The 23,647-nt window shown below is 43.0% G+C and overlaps 1 protein-coding gene and 1 long non-coding RNA gene across 2 annotated transcripts; both read left to right on the plus strand.

Annotated features, from left to right (window-relative positions):
- The first annotated feature begins 8,380 nt into the window (after nucleotides 1-8,380).
- LOC133948580 (uncharacterized) lies at nucleotides 8,381-9,104 on the plus strand. Its single transcript, XR_009920071.1, has 3 exons — nucleotides 8,381-8,538; nucleotides 8,677-8,766; nucleotides 8,958-9,104. It is a non-coding gene; the product is annotated as an uncharacterized LOC133948580 (long non-coding RNA).
- Nucleotides 9,105-12,195: 3,091 nt separating this feature from the next.
- LOC133949167 (SUN domain-containing protein 2-like) lies at nucleotides 12,196-14,648 on the plus strand. Its single transcript, XM_062383370.1, has 9 exons — nucleotides 12,196-12,267; nucleotides 12,385-12,434; nucleotides 12,934-13,029; nucleotides 13,174-13,266; nucleotides 13,376-13,460; nucleotides 13,658-13,773; nucleotides 13,909-14,082; nucleotides 14,221-14,310; nucleotides 14,502-14,648. Exons 1-9 carry the CDS (start codon nucleotides 12,219-12,221, stop codon nucleotides 14,616-14,618), a joined length of 870 nt encoding a protein of 289 aa, XP_062239354.1. The 5' UTR covers nucleotides 12,196-12,218; the 3' UTR covers nucleotides 14,619-14,648.
- The last annotated feature ends 8,999 nt before the right edge of the window (nucleotides 14,649-23,647 follow it).

Consider the following 23,647-nt stretch of genomic DNA (forward strand, 5'->3'; position numbering starts at 1 on the left):
CATACAACCTTTCCATTCGTTTTGAGTTAGACTTATATTCAAGATTTAAGATTCAAGATTTTTACTGTCAAATGCACAACAATAACATTAAGCAGTCGCTGGCAGTGAAATGCTTGAGTCTCAGGCTCTCTTCTAAAAATGCTCAAGTAATTACAACCTATACAAAAAAATAAAATAGAAATAGTATAAAATAGAATAAAATAGAATATCAAATTTTAAAATAGAAAATAAATCAAGTATATATGTCTAAATATATATATAAACAGCTGAGGAGAAAATCAAACAGCAATAGTGCAAATATGCAAATATGTCACGGTAGCTAATTGCTAATGATGAATATTGTTTATTGAGAATTATTGATATTGTTTTAATGCATAGCCCTACACTAGCAGTTCTTATATAGGGAGACATTCTGTAGTGTACTGCAGCTCATTTAACAGAAGTTTTACACCTTTAGAACCAATGTTGTTTAGAACCAATGTTGTCCACTCCCCCGCAGGACCGAGGGAGTGGACACACTGTGTTACATTAAATGTTTGTAGCTTCATTTAATTTAACAATTTAACTTCATCTGTCAAAACTATTTACAAAGCAGGATGTGCTCTTCACTCTCGCAAGGATCCTGGAGGGGGCCTGGGAGTATGCCCATCCGGTCCACTTGTGTTTTGTGGATCTGGAGAAGGCGTATGACCGGTTCCCCCGGGAGAAACTGTGGGAGGTGCTGCGGGAGTATGGGGTAAGGGGGTCTCTCCTCAGGGCCATCCAATATCTGTACTCCCAAAGCGAGAGCTGTGTTCGGGTCCTCGGCAGCCAGTCAGTTTCGTTTTCAGTGGGTGCTGGTCTCCGCCAGGGCTGCGCCTTGTCACCAATCCTGTTTGTGATATACATGGACAGGATATCGAGGCGTAGTCGTGGTGGGGAGGGGTTGCAGTTCGGTGGTCTGAGGATCTCGTCACTGCTTTTTGCGGATGATGTTGTCCTCATTGGATCATCGGCTTGTGACCTTCAGCACTCACTGGATCGGCTGGCGGCTGAGTGTGAAGCGGCTGGGATGAGGATCAGCACCGCTAAATCTGAGTCCATGACTCTTAGCAGGAAACCGATGGATTGCTTACTCCGGGTAGGAAATGAGTCCTTAGCCCAAGTGAAGGAGTTCAAGTACCTCAGGGTCTTGTTCGCGAGTGAGGGTACTATGGAGCGTGAGATTGGCCGGAGAATCGGAGCAGCGGGGGCGGTATTGCGTTCGCTTTACCGCACCGTTGTAACGAAAAGAGAGCTGAGTCGCAAGGCAAAGCTCTCGATCTACCGGTCGATCTTCGTTCCTATCCTCACCTATGGTCATGAGGGCTGGGTGATGATCGAAAGGACGAGATCGCGGGTACAAGCGGCAGAGATGAGTATTCTCAGAAGGGTGGCTGGCGTCTCCCTTAGGGATAGGGTGAGAAGCTCAGTCATCCGTGAGGAACTCGGATTAGAGCCGCTGCTCCTTTACTTAGAAAGGAGTCAGCTGAGGTGGTTCGGCATCTGGTAAGGATGCCCACTGGGCGCCTCCCTTGGGAGGTTTTTCAGGCACGTCCAGTGGGGAGGAGACCTCGGGGAAGACCCAGGACTAGGTGGAGAGATTATATCTCAACACTGGCCTGGGAATGCCTCGGGATCCCCCCGTCAGAGCTGGTCAATGTGGCCTGGGAAAGGGAAGTCTGGGGCCCCCTGCTTGAGCTGCTCCCCCCGCGACCCGACCCCGGATAAGCGGATGACGATGAGTGATGAGTGAGTAGTGTTGCACCGAAGTATCGGCCGAACATTGGTAGTGGCCGATATTCGCCTCGTTTACCGACATCTGCACATCGGTAATAAACTTGACTTTCACCGATATCATTGGTATTTGTGGTTAAACCGCTGGGCACGTGCCGTGGCTGGGGGAGCAGTCGCCCGTCGCCCTTCCCTCAACGCAGCACACCGGCGAGACCCGGTGTGCGTCCGGTGTGAACCGGTGTCCGGTGTGAACCCGGCGTAAGCAGCTGACTTACGCCGGGTTCACACCGGACGCGGAAGCGATGCCAAAGCGCGGCGTAAAGGCCTCAGTATGCTTCTCCAAGTCCATTGCGGACTGACGGACGGACGGAGCGGACGGACCCTTTTTGATTTATAGTTCTACGAGCCTTTTGCTTGTGAAAACAATTCACGGCCAGAACAGTAGATGGCGCAACGGAAGTCGAGCTTAGAGAAGCCTACCTCATGAGGTATATAGAATAAGTCCACGCTGGTTTATTTACGTCCTCCCGGCTCCTCACACACAGTGAACGATGGCTGCTAACAGAAAAAGGCTGTTGATGACGCGACAGTTTTTGCTGAAAAAATGACACCCAGCGGGTCAAAATGTTTATGTTATCGTGTCTTAACGCAGCGGTTCCCCGGTCTTGTTTCCAAACTGCGTTGCTAATTCAACAGCTGCAACTGCTTGAAGCTGCACGGAGGCAGCTAGCTCCCCCCCCCCCAGCTTCCATACACAGTCAGCAGGGACACCCGATACTAACTACTACCAACTACTACGCTTTTAATTTTAAGGACACGGGCGGACTCCAACCGCTGTGTACCTTGCGCGCTGCCCGACCAAGTTATTATAAACGAAAGATCCCCTAATTAAATAAATATAAATATAAACGAATTCGACACAAAAAGGTTGCGTATTATAAGTGTATTTAAACAAAACCAACATCAATCCCACATATCCCCGTGCTCGAGCCCGCAAACCATGGCGGCCCCGTAAACATAAACACGCTATTTACACACATTCAACACATCAATATTTCCCCCCCAGGTCCATAATATAATCCCCAAACAAAATGTCCCAAACAAAAATGCCTGCAGGTGAGCGAGGTATAGTGTTTTTATTCTTCAATCAGTTAATATGAACATCTTTGACGTTAAAGATGTTACAGAAAGTAACAGCGTTATAAAACATGAAAAATAACGCCACAGTTACTTTGCTGAGTAACTAATTACTCTAACAATGTGGTAACTGAGTTACTAACTCAATTACTTTTTGGGAGAAGTAATTCGTAACTGTAACTAATTACTTTTTAGAAGTAACTTGACCAACACTGATCGGGAGTCCCTGCTGACTGTGTGTGGAAGCTGGCGGGGAAGCTAGCTGCCTCCGTGTAGCTTCAAGCTGTTGCAGCTGTTGAATTAGCAACGCAGTTTGGAAACAAGACCGGGGAACCGCTGCGTTCACGACACGATAACACAAGCATTTTGACCCGCTGGGTGTCACTTTATTCAGCAAAAACTGTCGCGTCATCAACATCCTTTTTCTGTTAGCTGCCATCGTTCACTGTGTGTGAGGAGCCGGGAGAACGTAAATAAACCAGCGTGGACTTCTTCTATATTCCTCATGAGGTAGGCTTCTCTAAGCTCGACTTCCGTTGCGCCATCTACTGTTCTGGCCGTGAATTGTTTTCACAACAAAAAGGCTCGTAGAACTATAAATCAAAAAGGGTCCGTCAGCTCCGTACATCCGTCAGTCCGCAACGGACTCGGAGAAGCATACTGAGGCCTTCAGTCTCCAAAACACCAGAAAGTCTCTAATATCACCAGAAAAAGTCGCTAGATTTGTCGCTAGTAGCTTTTGAAAAAATTAGGGTTTGGAAAGTCGCCAGATTTAGCGACAAAGTCGCCAAGTTGGCAACACTGGCACGAAAAGCTCTCCAAGGAGAGGCCCGGAGACGGCGTTCCACGTTGAAGAAGGCGGCCCTATCTGTCCATGTCCGTCAAAACGAAGAAGCATACATTGGCCTTAAGCGCAGCGCCAGTCCTCTGGCTCCCATCCACTCCCATGTTAAACCGCAGCACTGAACACACCGGAGGCTGAAGCGTAGCGTTGTGCCGCGTTGGCCTAGCGCCGTGAAGCGATCGTTTCGGCGTCGAGTCTATTTTTTCCGCTTGACGCGAGCGTATCGCGACAGGAAACACAATGAAAAATGATTTTAACCGATATTGACGACATATTTTTTACGAGATAAATGATCAAATATGCATCCCATACTTTGTTTTCACCTTCTGTTGTCCAGGAGTTTTAATTTTACCACTTTTACCGAACACATTATTAAATGTCCCCCTCTGCCCATCCACTACAGCCACACAAGCAGTCATAATGATAAAAAGAGAGAGGGGGGGGGGGGGGGGGGGGGACTACGTATTCTCCACATAGGCTCGAGTGGAGAATACGTAATTTACCCTCGACCCCCGAAATTTAATGGAGCAAACAGCGGAGAAGTTCTTCAACATGGATGACATTAAATGAATAATTGAAGTGTAGAAGTACAGTGAGTTGTATGATCCTCGGAACATGTTGTATAAAGACAACACTAAAAAGGACTCATGTTGGGACGCGGATGCAGTTCATTTTGGAGCAACAAGTAAGTATATGCTTGAAAAAAATTATTAAATGCCGTTATTACTGCAGGCTGATAACAGCGGCGCTTCTGCGTCGCTACCGCGCCCGGTGTGAACCGCCAAGCGCTGGCGCTTTAGGGATTAGCGCTAGCGCCTTGCTTCGGCGTCGCTTCCGCATCCGGTGTGAACCCGGCGTAAGGGCTAGGGTATGCTGAGGCTAGGGGTAAATCTGACTGGCTACTGGCTTATCAATATATTATAAGTAATATAAAAATCTTTCTTAAAAACAGCATCACAACATAATAAAATAATAACTGCAGTGTTGAAAGATGAACAAAACGAATTATGCACATTGGCATGTACAGTGTCCATTTTGCGACCTTCGTGAGACTATTTATCACGTTTTTACTGAGTGCAAGAGACTTTCAAGTTTCTAAGCTCTTCTAACTGCGGTTTTTAGTGATATTAATGTCACTTTTACTGAGAAGGTTTTTATCATGGGAGCTGCCTACAACAAAGCAGCTAAAGATAAGTGGCAGCTCCTGAACCACCTCTCAGGTGAGGCCAAGATGGCCATTTACATTAGTAGGAAAAACCGGGTAGAGAACAGGAACGGGCAGGAAGCGGGGGCGGTGTGGGTGGTAAACCTCTGGGCCAGACTCCGACTCGAGTTCAGTTTTTACACAATGGTATCTGATCTCAAGTCTTTTAAAAGAATTTGGTGTTTTAATGACATCCTCTGCACCGTCACCAACAATGAGCTGTCCTTTCCACACTTTTTAACAGACTGAGTTTTTTTAACAGCAGCATTTTTGTTGATTTATTTGAATAATGTTGCAAGCAAGTGTTTTGTAAAATGAAGAAAATGTAAATAAAGTGCTTGTGAAAAATCAAAAAAAAAAATCTCTCTCTCTCGCTCTCTCTAGTGGTGACATCACACAAGGGCCTGGTGACATCACATTCCTTTGATAAAAATTTTTGCTATACAGCAAAGCAGTTCCATAGTGTACTATCCAAAGGAAATTTTAGACAAGTAAGGAGCAATAAAGCATTAATTAGCTATACATTTGAAAGGCAAATAATTTACTTAGGAAACATATTTATGTAGCCGACTGACGTGTGTTGAACTCTGTGATAATTCATATCTTGTTTCAATCATGCGTCGTACGAGTGCACGCCTGAGGGCCGCTGGCTACTACGACACACATAAGGATTCAGATGCGACGCGTCAGTCAAATATATACAACCGCGAGAACCCTGTCAAGTACGTAACACTATGTGTGTGTCTCAAGCTTGAATTCAACATTTGTCTATTCTCTAATGCCAATTTCTTCAACTGTACGTGTGTGTGTGTTGTCAATTATTAAAGGGTTTTCAAGAAGAGGGACAGGAGTGCTACTGAAGCAATCAGCGTCATGCCACCCATCCCTGCAGCCCTGTCTAATGGTTAGATAAATTGTGCAATTGTGCGCAGTGTTTTTTTTTGTTATTTTTCTAGATTTCAAAAGTTACAATTCTTCCTACAAAGTAGTGTAAAGTTCAGTCTTGCATCTAGTTTGTAATTAGTATATTGTTAAGAAGCTTGTAGAGGTAAATGTAATTTGTCAAAATGAACACAATTTTGTTTAACATGCTTTTGTCTCTGTCTATCTAGTCAGTTATCCTGCATTGGTAATACATAACACCATGCGATACTTGTCTGAGGAGCTGTCCAGCAGGCTGCCCATTGACGACAAAACCAGTACTGCCAGGAGTACCCGGACTACCTACACCTACAGAATTACCAACGGTCCCAGCGAAAAGGATTCAGCTGGAAGTTCTGGATACATGAGAGCAATCAGCAGTGCCTTATTTTGTTCGATGAGTGAGTGTCAAAATTATCCGGCTTTGTCAAATATAACATGATATCATATATTATTGCATAATAATCTGATATATTCCATTTTTTGCAGCAGCACTCTCATGGATGGGTGCCAAAGCTAAATCAAGGATGATGCATGTGGGAGATTTAGGTAAGTTGATGGTGGATGTGTTTAAGTTTGGCTTTTGGTTTACTTTATGTATGCTTCAAGCTCATACTTGTGCTTGTTTTAATGGCACTGTTAAGTTGATTTGTGTGGGGTGTGTTGACATTGCTGCATGTTTACATGAACAACTATCATTTGACATAAGTTTGTGTTTTCACAATCACTGTATGTCTTGGCTCCAGATGATCAAAACCTAAAAATCTCCTTTTTTTCCTTGTCCTAGTGATGAAAAATTCAGTCAGCAGTCGCATGAAGAAGACCTGTGGTCTACTTTTACTTCTCTTCCTCATATCACTATGTAAGTGGCATTGACATTCTACAAGATTCAAGTTTGCAGGTCATGTGGCAAGATAATTACTTGCTGTTCTCTCAGACCTTTGGAGCTCTAAGAACTGTGCCCCCTTGTTTTCTCCAGGTGTTTGGTCACTCTTTCAACCCAGCACCCATCTTGATGCTGCTGAGGAGGTATGACTCAACTACAGATCACCTACATGTCTCTCACTGTGTATTTGTGTTTATAATTTATATTAAGCTTCTGAGGAATTCAGATTCTCAAATTATACCCTTGTGTAAATCATGCATTTCTTCATTTACATTTTCCTATATTCTTGAACAATATAGTAGTGCTCTAGTAGAGTAGTCCCTAATCCAGATTTTAGACTCTGACTCTGGGTTGTGCCTAATATCCTGAGTAAAACATAAACCCTGTATCTTCTGTATATTTTTACAAGTACACACCTCTGCCAGTACTGACGAATTTTACAACTCTAAACCTAAGACTACGATTTCCTTTGAAAAATTGAAAAAAAAAAAGTTTTTTTATCTAAGTTACTTACGTCCATGTGATTTACCCGGAAATAAATTATACAGAATTTAAGTTCTTGCTGAGAAACTAGTTAAGTTGCAAAAATGTTGCCCCAATGCAGAGACATCTATTCACTCTGACCATATCTTTCTCCCTCAGAACAAGAAGCTGATAAATCTAGAGAAGCAGGACTTGATCGGGCTGATATCCAGCCTTCGTGACAGGATCAAAGCGCTGGAGATGAAGAATGCAGAGGTAACAGTGCTGCAAGAGACGTCTGCCAGTGACAGACACACACAGGCATTCATCTTTAGAGTTTGTTTACTTCAAACTTGCTGCTGTGTTTCTTTGAGATGGTGTGACTGAAATGTGACTGCAACTTTCTTGTTGCTTTACCAGGGGGTCAAACCACCGGCTCCTTTAGCTACCAACAACAAACTAACCCTGGAGATCCAACAGGCCATGGAGAAGTGGCTCAGTAACCACATCAAGGTAGATGGAGAGATCCTCTAGATCTAGATCATCTCCAAGACTACTTATCGACTGTAGATGTCACAAATGTCAATACAAATTAATTATGTACCATTTTAATGTCTATCAGGAGCAGGCCGTATTCATGACTGATGACAAAGGTTGTGGACATTCGATAGCTGACAACATGGCCGACTTTGCCCTCGAGGTGCAAGGTCAGGAATATCTCCATGTCACTGTTACTTGTCTTAAGTGAATGATTCTGCATTACAGATTTAGTCATCAGCATCACATATCAGTTATAATTATCACTTCCATAAGCTCAGTATGACCATTCTTGTAACATTCTTGCAGAATGATGACTCAAATGACAAATGACACAAATGACCCATTTTTGTGTTTCTGTTTGCAGGTGCCAGGGTGATCACATCCAGGTGTTCAGAGACCTATCATGTTGGTAGGGCGTTTGTGACCCTGTTTGGTTTCAAGATTTGGACTGTCACTGTGGGCCCATGGACCGCTATTCAGGTATAATGAATGATCAACTCCCGCCCTGTATTCTTTGTATATTCTGTGGGGCGGGGTATTGTTCACTGCAAGTCGATGACTATTAGTTTCACACAAGGAGATATTATTTCCTAATTGCATCTCCTCTCTCCACAGGGTCTGGCGCCACTGCTCCCAGGGAGGTGTTGGTCATTCCCTGGTGCCCAGGGAACTCTTGCCATCACTCTCTCTTCTCCTGTTAAGATAACACACGTGACAGTGGACCACATAGCCCGCTACATCTCACCCAGTGGCAGTATCGAGTCCGCGCCCAAAGAATTTGAACTCTATGTGAGTGCTCTCAATACTATTAGTTGAAATCCATTATACGAGGCATTGCAGACGTCCTATCATTCTGTGTTGAAACCTTGGAGAAAAAAGTGAGTCACATACATTAGTCGCAACTCTAATGTATTATTTCTCTCCCAGGGAATGAGAGACATCTCAGGGAAGAGAACTCTTTTGGGAACATTCACCTACGATCAGAGTGGCGAGTCGACGCAGACATTTCAGCTGCCTGTAAGTGCAAATTATCAAATATATACAGACAACGATACCATTGTTAAGTCTTAAATGTCAGAATGCAGTAAAGTTTATTTCTGTTTGATTTTATCTCTTTATCCCACACTATCCAACTCACTCATCCCAATTGATATTTGTCTTCTTTGTTTCTCTCCATTCTCCTCTTTTCTCCTGTGCCCTGGTACCAGAACCCAACTGACGACATATATCGTGGTGTGGAGATGCATGTCCTCAGTAACTGGGGACAAGCGGAATATACATGTCTTTATCGCTTCCGTGTGCATGGGAAGATCGCCTCCCCATGAATTTGAAAATAAACTGTCCCTCTCTCTGTATCTCTTTGTTTTCTATTCAGATCAGTTGAAAAAAAAATGTTTTTACTTCCCCAAGTTTTTCTTTTAATTCATAAATTTGGTTCAACTCTCTACTTCCACTAATTTGAACTTTCAGTTATACAGTTCTTTTCGAACTATATTACTTGTTAGAATTGAAAACGAGATGGTGAATGTCCCACGTACGTTTGAAGGGTAACGCCGGGTTCACACCGGACGCGAAAGCGATGCCGAAGCGAGGCGTAAGCGCAGCGCCAATCCTGTGGCTCCCATCCACTCCCATGTTAAATCGTTGTGCTGAACACACCGGAGGCTGAAGCGTAGCGTTGCGCCGCGGCTGCCTAGCGCCGTGCAGCAATCGTTTCGGCGTCGAGTCTATTTTTTCCGCATAACGCGAGCGTATCGCAACAGGAAACACACTGCAAAATGATTTTAAACGATATTGACGACATATTTTTTATGAGATAAAAGATCAAATATGCATCCCATACTTTGTATGCACCTTCTGTTGTCCAGGAGTTTTAATTTTACCACTTTTACCGAACACATTATTAAATGTCCCCCTCTGCCCATCCACTACAGCCACACAAGCAATCATAATGATAAAAAGAGAGAGAGAGGGGGGGACTACGTATTCTCCACATAGGCTCGAGTGGAGAATACGTAATTTACCCTCGACCCCCGAAATTTAATGGAGCAAACAGCGGAGAAGTTCTTCAACATGGATGACATTAAATTAATAATTGAAGTGGAGAAGTACAGTGAGTTGTATGATCCTCGGAACACGTTGTATAAAGACAACACTAAAAAGGACACATGTTGGGACGCGGATGCAGTTAATTTTGGAGCAACAAGTAAGTATATGCTTGAAAAAAATTATTAAATGCCGTTATTACTGCAGGCTGATAACAGCGGCGCTTCTGCGTCGCTACCGCGCTTGGTGTGAACCGCCAAGCGCCGGCGCTTTAGGGATTAGCGCTAGCGCCTTGCTTTGGCGTCGCTTCCGCGTCCGGTGTGAACCCGGCGTAAGGGCTAGGGTATGCTGAGGCTAGGGGTAAATCTGACTGGCTACTGGCTTATCAATATATTATAAGTAATATAAAAAGCTTTCTTAAAAACAGCATCACAACATAATAAAATAATAACTGCAGTGTTGAAAGATGAACAAAACGAATTATGCACATTGGCATGTACAGTGTCCATTTTGCGACCTTCGTGAGACTATTTATCACGTTTTTACTGAGTGCAAGAGACTTTCAAGTTTCTAAGCTCTTCTAACTGCGGTTTTTAGTGATATTAATGTCACTTTTACTGAGAAGGTTTTTATCATGGGAGCTGCCTACAACAAAGCAGCTAAAGATAAGTGGCAGCTCCTGAACCACCTCTCAGGTGAGGCCAAGATGGCCATTTACATTAGTAGGAAAAACCGGGTAGAGAACAGGAACGGGCAGGAAGCGGGGGCGGTGTGGGTGGTAAACCTCTGGGCCAGACTCCGACTCGAGTTCAGTTTTTACACAATGGTATCTGATCTCGAGTCTTTTAAAAGAATTTGGTGTTTTAATGACATCCTCTGCACCGTCACCAACAATGAGCTGTCCTTTCCACACTTTTTAACAGACTGAGTTTTTTTAACAGCAGCATTTTTGTTGATTTATTTGAATAATGTTGCAAGCAAGTGTTTTGTAAAATGAAGAAAATGTAAATAAAGTGCTTGTGAAAAATCAAAAAAAAAAATCTCTCTCGCTCTCTCTAGTGGTGACATCACACAAGGGCCTGGTGACATCACATTCCTTTGATAACAATTTTTGCTATACAGCAAAGCAGTTCCATAGTGTTCTATCCAAAGGAAATTTTAGACAAGTAAGGAGCAGTAAAGCAATTAATTAGCTATACATTTGAAAGGCAACTAATTTACTTAGGAAACATATTTATGTAGCCGACTGACGTGTGTTGAACTCTGTGATAATTCATATCTTGTTTCAATCATGCGTCGTACGAGTGCACGCCTGAGGGCCTCTGGCTACTACGACACACATAAGGATTCAGATGCGCCGCGTCAGTCAAATATATACAACCGCGAGAACCCTGTCAAGTACGTAACACTATGTGTGTGTCTCAAGCTTGAATTCAACATTTGTCTATTCTCTAATGCCAATTTCTTCAACTGTACGTGTGTGTGTGTTGTCAATTTTTAAAGGGTTTTCAAGAAGAGGGACAGGAGTGCTACTGAAGCAATCAGCGTCATGCCACCCATCCCTGCAGCCCTGTCTAATGGTTAGATAAATTGTGCAATTGTGCGCAGTGTTTTTTTTTGTTATTTTTCTAGATTTCAAAAGTTACAATTCTTCCTACAAAGTAGTGTAAAGTTCAGTCTTGCATCTAGTTCTAGCATCTAGTTTGTAATTAGTATATTGTTAAGAAGCTTGTAGAGGTAAATGTAATTTGTCAAAATGAACACAATTTTGTTTAACATGCTTTTGTCTCTGTCTATCTAGTCAGTTATCCTGCATTGGTAATACATAACACCATGCGATACTTGTCTGAGGAGCTGTCCAGCAGGCTGCCCATTGACGACAAAACCAGTACTGCCAGGAGTACCCGGACTACCTACACCTACAGAATTACCAACGGTCCCAGCGAAAAGGATTCAGCTGGAAGTTCTGGATACATGAGAGCAATCAGCAGTGCCTTATTTTGTTCGATGAGTGAGTGTCAAAATTATCCGGCTTTGTCAAATATAACATGATATCATATATTATTGCATAATAATCTGATATATTCCATTTTTTGCAGCAGCACTCTCATGGATGGGTGCCAAAGCTAAATCAAGGATGATGCATGTGGGAGATTTAGGTAAGTTGATGGTGGATGTGTTTAAGTTTGGCTTTTGGTTTACTTTATGTATGCTTCAAGCTCATACTTGTGCTTGTTTTAATGGCACTGTTAAGTTGATTTGTGTGGGGTGTGTTGACATTGCTGCATGTTTACATGAACAACTATCATTTGACATAAGTTTGTGTTTTCACAATCACTGTATGTCTTGGCTCCAGATGATCAAAACCTAAAAATCTCCTTTTTTTCCTTGTCCTAGTGATGAAAAATTCAGTCAGCAGTCGCATGAAGAAGACCTGTGGTCTGCTTTTACTTCTCCTCCTCATATCACTATGTAAGTGGCATTGACATTCTACAAGATTCAAGTTTGCAGGTCATGTGGCAAGATAACTACTTGCTGTTCTCTCAGACCTTTGGAGCTCTAAGAACTGTGCCCCCTTGTTTTCTCCAGGTGTTTGGTCACTCTTTCAACCCAGCACCCATCTTGATGCTGCTGAGGAGGTATGACTCAACTACAGATCACCTACATGTCTCTCACTGTGTATTTGTGTTTATAATTTATTTTAAGCTTCTGAGGAATTCAGATTCTCAAATTATACCCTTGTGTAAATCATGCATTTCTTCATTTACATTTTCCTATATTCTTGAACAATATAGTAGTGCTCTAGTAGAGTAGTCCCTAATCCAGATTTTAGACTCTGACTCTGGGTTGTGCCTAATATCCTGAGTAAAACATAAACCCTGTATCTTCTGTATATTTTTACAAGTACACACCTCTGCCAGTACTGACGAATTTTACAACTCTAAACCTAAGACTACGATTTCCTTTGAAAAATTGAAAAAAAAAAAGTTTTTTTATCTAAGTTACTTACGTCCATGTGATTTACCCGGAAATAAATTATACAGAATTTAAGTTCTTGCTGAGAAACTAGTTAAGTTGCAAAAATGTTGCCCCAATGCAGAGACATCTATTCACTCTGACCATATCTTTCTCCCTCAGAACAAGAAGCTGATAAATCTAGAGAAGCAGGACTTGATCGGGCTGATATCCAGCCTTCGTGACAGGATCAAAGCGCTGGAGATGAAGAATGCAGAGGTAACAGTGCTGCAAGAGACGTCTGCCAGTGACAGACACACACAGGCATTCATCTTTAGAGTTTGTTTACTTCAAACTTGCTGCTGTGTTTCTTTGAGATGGTGTGACTGAAATGTGACTGCAACTTTCTTGTTTCTTTACCAGGGGGTCAAACCACCGGCTCCTTTAGCTACCAACAACAAACTAACCCTGGAGATCCAACAGGCCATGGAGAAGTGGCTCAGTAACCACATCAAGGTAGATGGAGAGATCCTCTAGATCTAGATCATCTCCAAGACTACTTATCGACTGTAGATGTCACAAATGTCAATACAAATTAATTATGTACCATTTTAATGTCTATCAGGAGCAGGCCGTATTCATGACTGATGACAAAGGTTGTGGACATTCGATAGCTGACAACATGGCCGACTTTGCCCTCGAGGTGCAAGGTCAGGAATATCTCCATGTCACTGTTACTTGTCTTAAGTGAATGATTCTGCATTACAGATTTAGTCATCAGCATCACATATCAGTTATAATTATCACTTCCATAAGCTCAGTATGACCATTCTTGTAACATTCTTGCAGAATGATGACTCAAATGACAAATGACACAAATGACCCATTTTTGTGTTTCTGTTTGCAGGTGCCAGGGTGATCACATCCAGGTGTTCAGAGACCTATCATGTTGGTAGGGCGTTTGTGACCCTGTTTGGTTTCAAGATTTGGACTGTCACTGTGGGCCCGTGGACCGCTATTCAGGTATAATGAATGATCAACTCCCGCCCTGTATTCTTTGTATATTCTGTGGGGCGGGGTATTGTTCACTGCAAGTCGATGACTATTAGTTTCACACAAGGAGATATTATTTCCTAATTGCATCTCCTCTCTCCACAGGGTCTGGCGCCACTGCTCCCAGGGAGGTGTTGGTCATTCCCTGGTGCCCAGGGAACTCTTGCCATCACTCTCTCTTCTCCTGTTAAGATAACACACGTGACAGTGGACCACATAGCCCGCTACATATCACCCAGTGGCAGTATCGAGTCCGCGCCCAAAGAATTTGAACTCTATGTGAGTGCTCTCAATACTATTAGTTGAAATCCATTATACGAGGCATTGCAGACGTCCTATCATTCTGTGTTTAAACCTTGGAGAAAAAAGTGAGTCACATACAATAGTCGCAACTCTAATGTATTATTTCTCTCCCAGGGAATGAGAGACATCTCAGGGAAGAGAACTCTTTTGGGAACATTCACCTACGATCAGAGTGGCGAGTCGACTCAGACATTTCAGCTGCCTGTAAGTGCAAATTATCAAATATATACAGACAACGATACCATTGTTAAGTCTTAAATGTCAGAATGCAGTAACGTTTATTTCTGTTTGATTTTATCTCTTTATCCCACACTATCCAACTCACTCATCCCAATTGATATTTGTCTTCTTTGTTTCTCTCCATTCTCCTCTTTTCTCCTGTGCCCTGGTACCAGAACCCAACTGACGACATATATCGTGGTGTGGAGATGCATGTCCTCAGTAACTGGGGACAAGCGGAATATACATGTCTTTATCGCTTCCGTGTGCATGGGAAGATCGCCTCCCCATGAATTTGAAAATAAACTGTCCCTCTCTCTGTATCTCTTTGTTTTCTATTCAAATCAGTTGTAAAAAAAATGTTTTTAATTCCCCAAGTTTTTCTTTTAATTCATAAATTTGGTTCAAATCTCTACTTCCACTAATTTGAACTTTCAGTTATACAGTTCTTTTCAAACTATATTACTTGTTAGAATAGAGAACGAGATGGTGAATGTCCCACGTACGTTTGAAGGGTAACGCCGGGTTCACACCGGACGCCGAAGCGAGGCGTAAAGGCCTAATTATAGTCCTGCGACTGCAACCGCGGAAGGCCACGCAGCTGCATCGACGGATCCGTTTTGGTTTATGCTTCCTAAACGTGTTGCGCGTGTTGCAACGCAATTCACCGCCAGAACACTTAGGCGGAGTAACTTTTTTTTTCGAAAACAAAACACACAAAGAAGAGACGTCTTCTTCTTCGTCGAATGTTTATTTACATCGCCACTCCGGCTCCTCATAGCCTATTTCTGGCGGACAAATCGGCCAGTCAGTGACGGGTTATACAATTGGTCATACTTTCGGATCTCTTCTGCCAAGTGCTCTTCTATTTGTTCCATATTCGTTCTTCTAAATCTTCCGTGATTTCCGCGTATTGTGGGGCATGAAACCGGAAACTAGACTCCGGACGGGATGTAGTCAGCCGACCAGTCACAAGCCTTGCGGGCTGCGTGAGGCTCGCGTCGTTTTGTCGTATAGTTAGAAAAATTGGCGGACGCACGCAAGCCGCCAGAGGGCTCGAAAGGGGCGTGTTGCGTGTCTTGCGTGCATGCGTGCATCTGTGCAACACGAGTATAATTTGGCCTTTAGCGCAGCGCCAGTCCTGTGGCTCCCATCCACTCACATGTTAAATCGTTGTGCTGAACACACCTGAGGATAAAGCGTAGCCTCCGGTAGCCTCCGGTGTGTTCAGTGTTCAAATGATTTTAAACTATATTGACGACATATTTTTTATGAGAAATTATCAAATATGCATCCCATACTTTGTAATCACCTTCTGTTGTCCAGGAGTTTTAATTTTAACACTTTTACCGAACACATTATTAAATGTCTCCCTCTGCCCATCCACTACAGCCACACAAGCAGTCATAATGATAAAAATTGAGGGGGGGGGGGGACTACGTCTTCCCCACCAAGGGTCGAGTGGAGAATACGTAATTTACCCTCGACCCCCGAAATTTAATGGAGCAAACAGCGGAGAAGTTCTTCAACATGGATGACATTAAATTAATAATTGAAGTGGAGAAGTACAGTGAGTTGTATGATCCTCGGAACATGTTGTATAAAGACAACACTAAAAAGGACACATGTTGGGACGCGGATGCAGTTAATTTTGGAGCAACAAGTAAGTATATGCTTGAAAAAAATGATGAAATGCCGTTATTACTGCAGGCTGATAATGGCGGCGCTTCTGCGGCGCTTCTGCATCACTACAGCGCCCGGTGTGAACCGCCAAGCGCCAGCACTTTAGGGATTAGCGCTAGCGCCTCGCTTCGGCGTCGCTTCCGCGTCCGGTGTGAACCCGGCGTCAGAACTGGTGCGGACCAGGGGAATCCGACTGTTTAATTAAAACAAAGCATCGCAAATGCCCACGGTGGGTGTTGACCATGGTGTTGACGCGATGTGATTTCTGCCAAGTGCTCTGAATGTCAAAGTGAAGAAATTCTATGAAGCGCGGGTAAACAACGGGAGTAAATATTGGCACTCAAAACAGGTCACTCTTTTTTAGACAGGGTTAAAAGGTCCTGTTTTAAATTATCCTTTTGGTATTTTGACCAAAATATGTAACAGACATTTCATTAAGACCCCAAGGAACCATATCAACTGTGATAAAATGGGTATAATATGTCTCCGTTAAATTAAGTTTAGTTAAATCAAAGATTGGTTCATAAATCTGATTCAATTTGTGCTCATTAAAAGATAAGAGTAATAAAGGGCTAAAATAATTTTAAATAGTGCTTTTTAATACATTAAGAAACTATATTATGTATTATATGTACTGTGTTAGGCCATAAAGTGTCATTTTGTGTCATTTTGGTTGGTGGTGTGCCCCAGGATTTTGCAAATGTAAAAAATGTGCCGCGGCTCAAAAAAGGTTGAAAATCACTGATGTAGATGAGAGAGGAGGAGCAGCCACATTGAATAATATTTTAGCACGGAATAATAATTCAGTTGGCCACTGATACATTTGAGTACGTGTGACCATGTGAGAGCTGAGTTCTCCAGGGTAGGATCACCTTATTGACCTGATGACGCTCTCTAGGCCAAATCACCACAGAGATATTTTTCTTTGGTTATTAGCCCCCCCACTCCCCTTCATTATAAATGTTGGTCTCTCCCTCATCACGGAAACACCAACTTTCATCTGTGAAGATTAACACTAGTGCAGAATATATGAGCTAAAACATCCTGAAAATGTGAAATACATACGTAACATCTGACATGTCATAAAATATTAAAATATATAGTATAATTAGGTGGAGCCATAATAAACGAGAGGCACTTGAGCGGCTTAATGTCGCACCATATCTCTGTGATATATTGAACTTAAGTAGTTATGTTAATGAGGCCATTAATTAAGCTAATTCAAGTTCATTAGCAAATAATTCTGTGTCAGCGTTCTTGTCTCCACATAATGGCGATTATTAATGGCAGCGCTGCATCTTAACTTATTAAGGACTTATAAGAGTTTGAAGACATTTTTTCCCCCCTCTCCCCTCATTAGAATCTAAATCTATCCACTGAGGTGTTTCGGGCTTTAATCAGCTCATTGACTCTGCTGAACACACACAGCTCACCGATGAGGTTTTAGTATATTTCAGTGTTGCAGTAGAGTTTGTACGGGGAGAGACGAGGCAGAAAGGACAAATGCTTATTGTATAAACCTCTAAACTGTCATTTTAAATCAAACCTGATTTCATTTGTAAAGCCCATGTTCACAAATCACAGTTTGCCTCATAGGGCTTAACTTCCTCTGTCTTTAACCCTCACCTGAAACCTCAGAGAGAGTCACAGAGGTGCAACAGATGACGCATGTTACAGAGCACGTCAATGAAATAACAATATTTGCAACATTCATGTGAACAGAAAGTGGCTGTGTCTCAATTCAGTGGCTGCATTAGAAGACTTATTCTAGAGCAGCTAGACTTTCCCATTCTGAAGGCTCCAAACGGTGGCACAACCTATCCCAGGATTCATTGCGCTTCAGGGTCAAACTGTTTTAAAGGTAATGGTAATGCTAAAAGTATTTATACCATATGAAAATGTTTGACAATGATGAAAGGAGCAGCAATGATAGAAAGTGTTATGGTCAGTAATAGTAGAATATGTGATAAGCCATATTCAAAACAGTCTAGTTGTAATCCTGATCCCCATATCCTGGGAAGAAGTCACGTCAGTGACCTGTATGGATGCGACATGAATGTGATGAAGAGGAGGAGGAGGAGGAGGAGGAGAGAGAAGCCCCAAGTGTCTCTGGAGGAGACGGTGATATACCTAAACTGTGTGCACCTCCGGACCCACACACAACAGCCCTGACTGCTCTTCTTCTCCACTGCAGGTCCAATGCAGCAATAGTAGTCACTTCAGCCAGTAGTCCTCCTCCTCCTCTTCTCTGGAGGAGAATGGGCGAATACTCTGGGATGCCTTTGCTCCAAATGAGCCTGCAGTGAAACTCTACTTTAGGAGATTTTAGGCACGACAAGTGAGCCTGAAGTTCAGGTTGTGTACCAGTCTCAGTCTCTTTTGTTTGTTCGTTTTAATAAACTGCCTGAAGCGCTCAGATGCTGAAAGTCACTCTGGGGTTGGCTCACTTAGTCCGCAACGTACAGCGGTGCCAGCGTGGTTCACAGGAACATTTGACACGTCTGCGCCAATTAGGTCTGAAACCTGCCCTCACGACTCTCTCTCTCACACACACACACACACACACACACACACACACACACACACACACACACACACACACACACACACACACACACACACACACACACACACACACACGCACACACACACACACACACACAAACACTCATGACCTACCCAGAGACGTCCAGCTGTTTGCTGTGAAATGAAGACTGAGAGTGGAGAAGGGGGAAGTCAACTCCTGCTGTTGCTACGGAGTTGTGCGACTGCGGTCTGGACAGCAACAATGTATTAATGCATCAGATCTAATAAGTCAGGCGTGTGCTGTAGACACAATCGTCGGCTAATGCTCGGATCGCTCTGCTGAGGTTTGTTTGCACTCGTGAATCCTTCCCGCCGCCTGTGTCTGATTCCCTGTTTAATGAGGCCCTTTTTTGTTTGCTCTGCTCAGCTGTTAAGTTAAACTGTGTTTGTCTGTTAATTCTCTTCTTGCACTGGAAGCCTGACACACTGTGTAACTACATCTCTCCCCTGTCTTTTTTAATGGGCTGGATTTTTCAGGCTTCCCATCAACGTGGGCCTTCAGCCAGATTATTAGTGAACACACTGCAGAGGAGTTTTTTTCTCCAGGATCGTTTATGCTGCTTTTGTGAAACGAAAATCGAGGCGTCCTCATCAAATGATGTAACCGTCCCCGCCCACATATTCCCGTGTTCCCTGTGGCACCGTCATTATGCAATAAGTCCAATAGAAAGCAGCGCAGAGTCAGGAGTACCTGACAACAAACATGTTGACGGTGGAGGACGTTGGGATGTTTGTTGATTATGCATGAGCCCATACGTGTCTGCGGCATAGGTCATAAACCCCGCCTCCATGTTAGTGGAACAGACGTAATTAAAGAGTCAAAGATGGTCTCTGTCATTTTTGGAAGCTCTTTTCACACTGATTTTGGTCAAGGGTTTTAATTCTTTATTTAATTTGAAAAAAGTGTCAAACATCATAATTGAAAGCTGAGACTGACTTGTGATTGGTCGAGAGCATATATTGCTGGGACCTCTACATTGCGGCTCCATCCCCTGATTGCCTTTGTCGTCAGTGTAAGATGGCAGCTTTCACATCCGGGACACTGTGGCATCATTTCTGGACAGAGGGAGGTTTGGGCTTTTCACTGCATTAACAATGAGAAATATTTAGAATACGGCCAAACTTAACTTTTAATCTTTTCTGTGACAATCAGAAAGTGTTCTGCCAAATATATGCAAAGCCTTTAAGGTTTTAAAGACTTCTTGAATTCCTTCCGATGTTGTCATCACAACATTTGCATCACCGCTGCGAAAGGTTTCAAATCACTGACCCTAACTCTCCAGCTGTCTCGGTTTTCGCTCGAGCTGCCGTTTAAATGAGCTCGACCCGACTAAACCTGCTGAGGAGCCCGCTCATGAATAATAACACCAGTTTTGCTTATTGCACAATGAGCTGCCCCCCCCCCCCCCTTTCGCTTGAAGCCATATAAATGGAGGCGCTCATGCATGTAGTGTCGTGAGCACACACACATGAACATGTAGAACTATTTCTCTTCTCACTGTAACGCTACCCACTGCACTTAAAGTGAATCTTCCTACACACACACACACACACAAACACACACACTGTAATCTGATGGCTATGGATGCTAATGAGCTGCTGTGGTGTTTACCCGACATGCATGGTGGGTGTCGCATGGGGGCGTCCGCTGCCTGCTTTTAATGATGTTTATTTGGCACACGTCTGAGGAGTGTACAGGGAGATGGTATGTGTCTGTGTGTGTGTGTGTGTGTGTGTGTGTGTGTGTGTGTGTGTGTGTGTGTGTGTGTGTGTGTGTGTGGGTGTGTGTGTGTGTGTGTGTGTGGTTCTGTGTGTGTGTGTGTGTCTGTGTGTGTCTGTGTGGGACTGGCAGCTGTGTAAGATGAGGGAGGGGACATATCAGGCAGATAACTCCCACAGATGACTGAGGAGTGTCGCGACCCAGCGTTCGGCGGATGAAGGAACACGTTGCATCTCTGATTTTGACTATTTAAAGGCTCTGATCCATAATCTCTTGTCTTGCCGACTGTGGCAGATTTGTTAGGTCGTCAAAGGGCAAGCTTCAACTCCCGTTATGGCTTCGTGGGGTCGAGCGCTGAAAAAAGAAAACCGATCCTGGAGATGAGCAGCAGTGTCGTCTGGATATTTTAGTCATCATTAAATCTGTTCAGTGAGTTGGAACAAACTTGTTTGTGAAGGTTAGTTTGAACCACAGGCTGTAAATGAAGATGGACGACGTGGGTCCTCCTCCTTCCACTGTCCAGAAATGAAGCCACAACATCCTGGATACAAACGCTGTCATCTTGCGCCGATAACGTAATTTGCAGCAAGAGTCTGCGAAGTGGTGATAAGTCGAGGTCACACAGATCCAACACTCGACCAATCAGGAGTCAGTCGCAGCTGTCAATCATGACAGTTCACTTTGTTTTTATAGCATCAAATAAAAAGACACAACATTTAAAGGCAACATACTGGATATTCCTTCAATATTTGGCAGTAAACAAGTGGAATGAATGTTGGAATTTGATGAAGTGGCTAAAGGATTCACTAACAGCACATATAAAACTCATCTGTTTAATTCGAGTGCCTTCCATATTTTCAGTCTCCAAATGCTTTGGAGAAAACTTTGTGTTTCCTCATGACATTGAAGGCTATGGTTATCAAATAGGGAATCTCTCTCTCTCTCTCTCTCTCGCTCGCTCTCTATCTCTCTTTCTGTTTGTGTACGTGTGTGTGTATAATAGATATTGTGCCACTGCTTGTCACTTGCAAAACATTGTAAAGTCTGATGAAAGCTGTTGTTGTTGGCACCTTATTTTCTCTTCTCCAGAAGGAAAGCATGGAATTGTGTGTGTGTGTGTGTGTGTGTGTGTGTGTGTGTGTGTGTGTGTGTGTGTGTGTGTGTGTGTGTGTGTGTGTGTGTGTGTGTGTGTGTGTGTGTGTGTGTGTGTGTGTGTGTGTGTGCGTGCGTGCGTGCGTGTGTGTATCAGCTTTAGGCAGTGAAGGGAATCTTGGTGTTTGTCGTACTAGTCGAGCTAGATTTGCCTTCACCACTCATTGATTATTGTTAGTTTGCTATTTTTTTTTTGTGTGAGCAGGAATACACAAAAGCTACTAAACTGATTTCCATTGACTTTTTGAAGTGGTGGGACAAGACCCAAGAAAGAACCATAATATGTTTAATACAAAAAATGATTTTGGAGCACGTACGAATAAACGGGTGGACTCCGGATTTGTTATTTAATATAATTGTTTTCATTTTCCATAATAATGACAAAATAGGGCGATTACCTGAGTTGAGGTTAAGCTCTCAACTGATTCAGTCTAATTAGGTTCAATTTAAAATCCCACGAAAGGTGTTTTTTTTGCATCTGTTCTCCTGCTGAGAGCTGAACGGAGGACGTGTCCATCATGAAAGTGAAGAGTCTCTTCTCTTCTTTCAGGGAAAAACAAACCGTTTGTTTCTCGGTGGCAGGAGAAGCACCGCACCTGTGTCCTCTCGTGAGATAATTCACTGTCACTGCTTCTATTGGCCGGTCGGAGCTGGAGAAGCCAGATGATGGCGATAAAAGAACATCTGTGACTCTCTCTCTCTTCTTCTCTCCTGAGCTGAGATTTAAAGCTGTGTTTGTTCTCTCTGAAGCTGCCAGCTGCTCTTTACATCTATAGAAAGGTGTGGAGCCATGGCTTCAGTCCCTTTTAATCCTATGGGTTTTATTTACATTTATTCGTCTAACAATTTCTATTCCACCTATTGAGTCTTAGGACCTTTATAATTTCAGTTCCACTGTTGGACATGGCCACTGGCAGGGAACTGATGTGTTACACAGCAGGTGGTGAATCAAACTGAGAATTTGTCCACAATAGAGAAACAAGTTGTATAATATGATTAACGTCCGTTTTTTAAATTCCTTTGCAGATAAAAAAAAAGAAACTGGGAAGGATGAAACATTTCAGGAATTGAACTTTGGTTTTGTAAAATGTATTTTTCAGATGAACAGAGTTTTAACTCCACATGACACGGAGGCAGATCTGTCTCAACTAAAACTGTTCCTCCCTGACATTTGTTTTCATTCAGGCTAAAAGAGACACATCTTTAAGATTCAAACCCACACTGTCCATCTTTATTTCCCCTTTTTCTCTCAGACTAATCAAACTGGAATTACAGAGGCTCCTCACACCCGGCCTCACTTCATCTTCCCCATCCTTCTCATTTTCCTGTCGTCCATCCTGACACTCAAAAGTTATTTCCCAAGCTTTTTTGTTGTCTCTATATTTTAATTACACAAAGCCTTCTCTCTTTTTTTTTCTTGGCGTAGGAGGCTTGTGCTGCATCACGGAGCCGGGGATAATTGTTATGTGGTTATTCATGTCACATCCAAAATGAAGGAAGGCAGGAGGGAGATGGAAGTTAGTGAGTGCACGGCGCAAACACACACACACACACACACGCACACACACACACACACTGATGAGACCAGAGGGTAATAAGCTGAAGTGTTGTCTGGATGTTATTCAGTCTGTCGGCCCATAATTTGGTCTGTTTTTATACTTGTCAGTCACCCTGACAGGTGGAAGAATTAAACTTCAGACTCTTGATTTTGACTCTATGTCAAATTCGTTATTGAAAGCTTGGGAAAGGCGAGATCCAAAAAGACGCTGGGTAACGTGTAGGTTGCATCGTGAAACACGCTTGTGTTGCTGCTGACGTGAGAGATGCTGCTGAGAGTCTCTACAGTTAAATTAGCAGTGTGACGCATAAGTGTCCCATTTGATGATATTCCATGTCTTCAGGATATCAGTGAAATAAACAATGTTGTTTAAATCTACCACGGATCACCTTTTTCCAACCTTGAAAATGTGGTCTTTGAGTCTGACCTTTTAAAAGCTCGGGTAAATCATTGTAACTTCCTGCACACTGTTGACCTGTACTCACTTCATACGAACTAAAAACTTGTTATGGAACCCTTCATGTATTTTAAATGATCAAAACAAGAATTAAATATTTGTAGTGAGAAAGTATTTGCAGATAGTAACCTATTCCCTAATGTAACTATCATTCCATCGTTATGGC

Source organism: Platichthys flesus, chromosome 23 (genome assembly GCF_949316205.1).
Source record: "Platichthys flesus chromosome 23, fPlaFle2.1, whole genome shotgun sequence".
Lineage (NCBI taxonomy): Eukaryota > Metazoa > Chordata > Actinopteri > Pleuronectiformes > Pleuronectidae > Platichthys > Platichthys flesus.

What these genes read in the sequence shown, in the direction of transcription:
- LOC133949167 (XM_062383370.1), top strand. Translation starts at nt 12,219, where the DNA reads ATGAAGAAGACCTGTGGTCTGCTTTTACTTCTCCTCCTCATATCACTA. An exon ending in TGGAGATGAAGAATGCAGAG is followed by an intron (nt 13,030 to 13,173) that starts GTAACAGTGCTG and finishes TTTCTTTACCAG; the next exon opens with GGGGTCAAACCACCGGCTCC. An exon ending in GCCCGTGGACCGCTATTCAG is followed by an intron (nt 13,774 to 13,908) that starts GTATAATGAATG and finishes CTCTCTCCACAG; the next exon opens with GGTCTGGCGCCACTGCTCCC.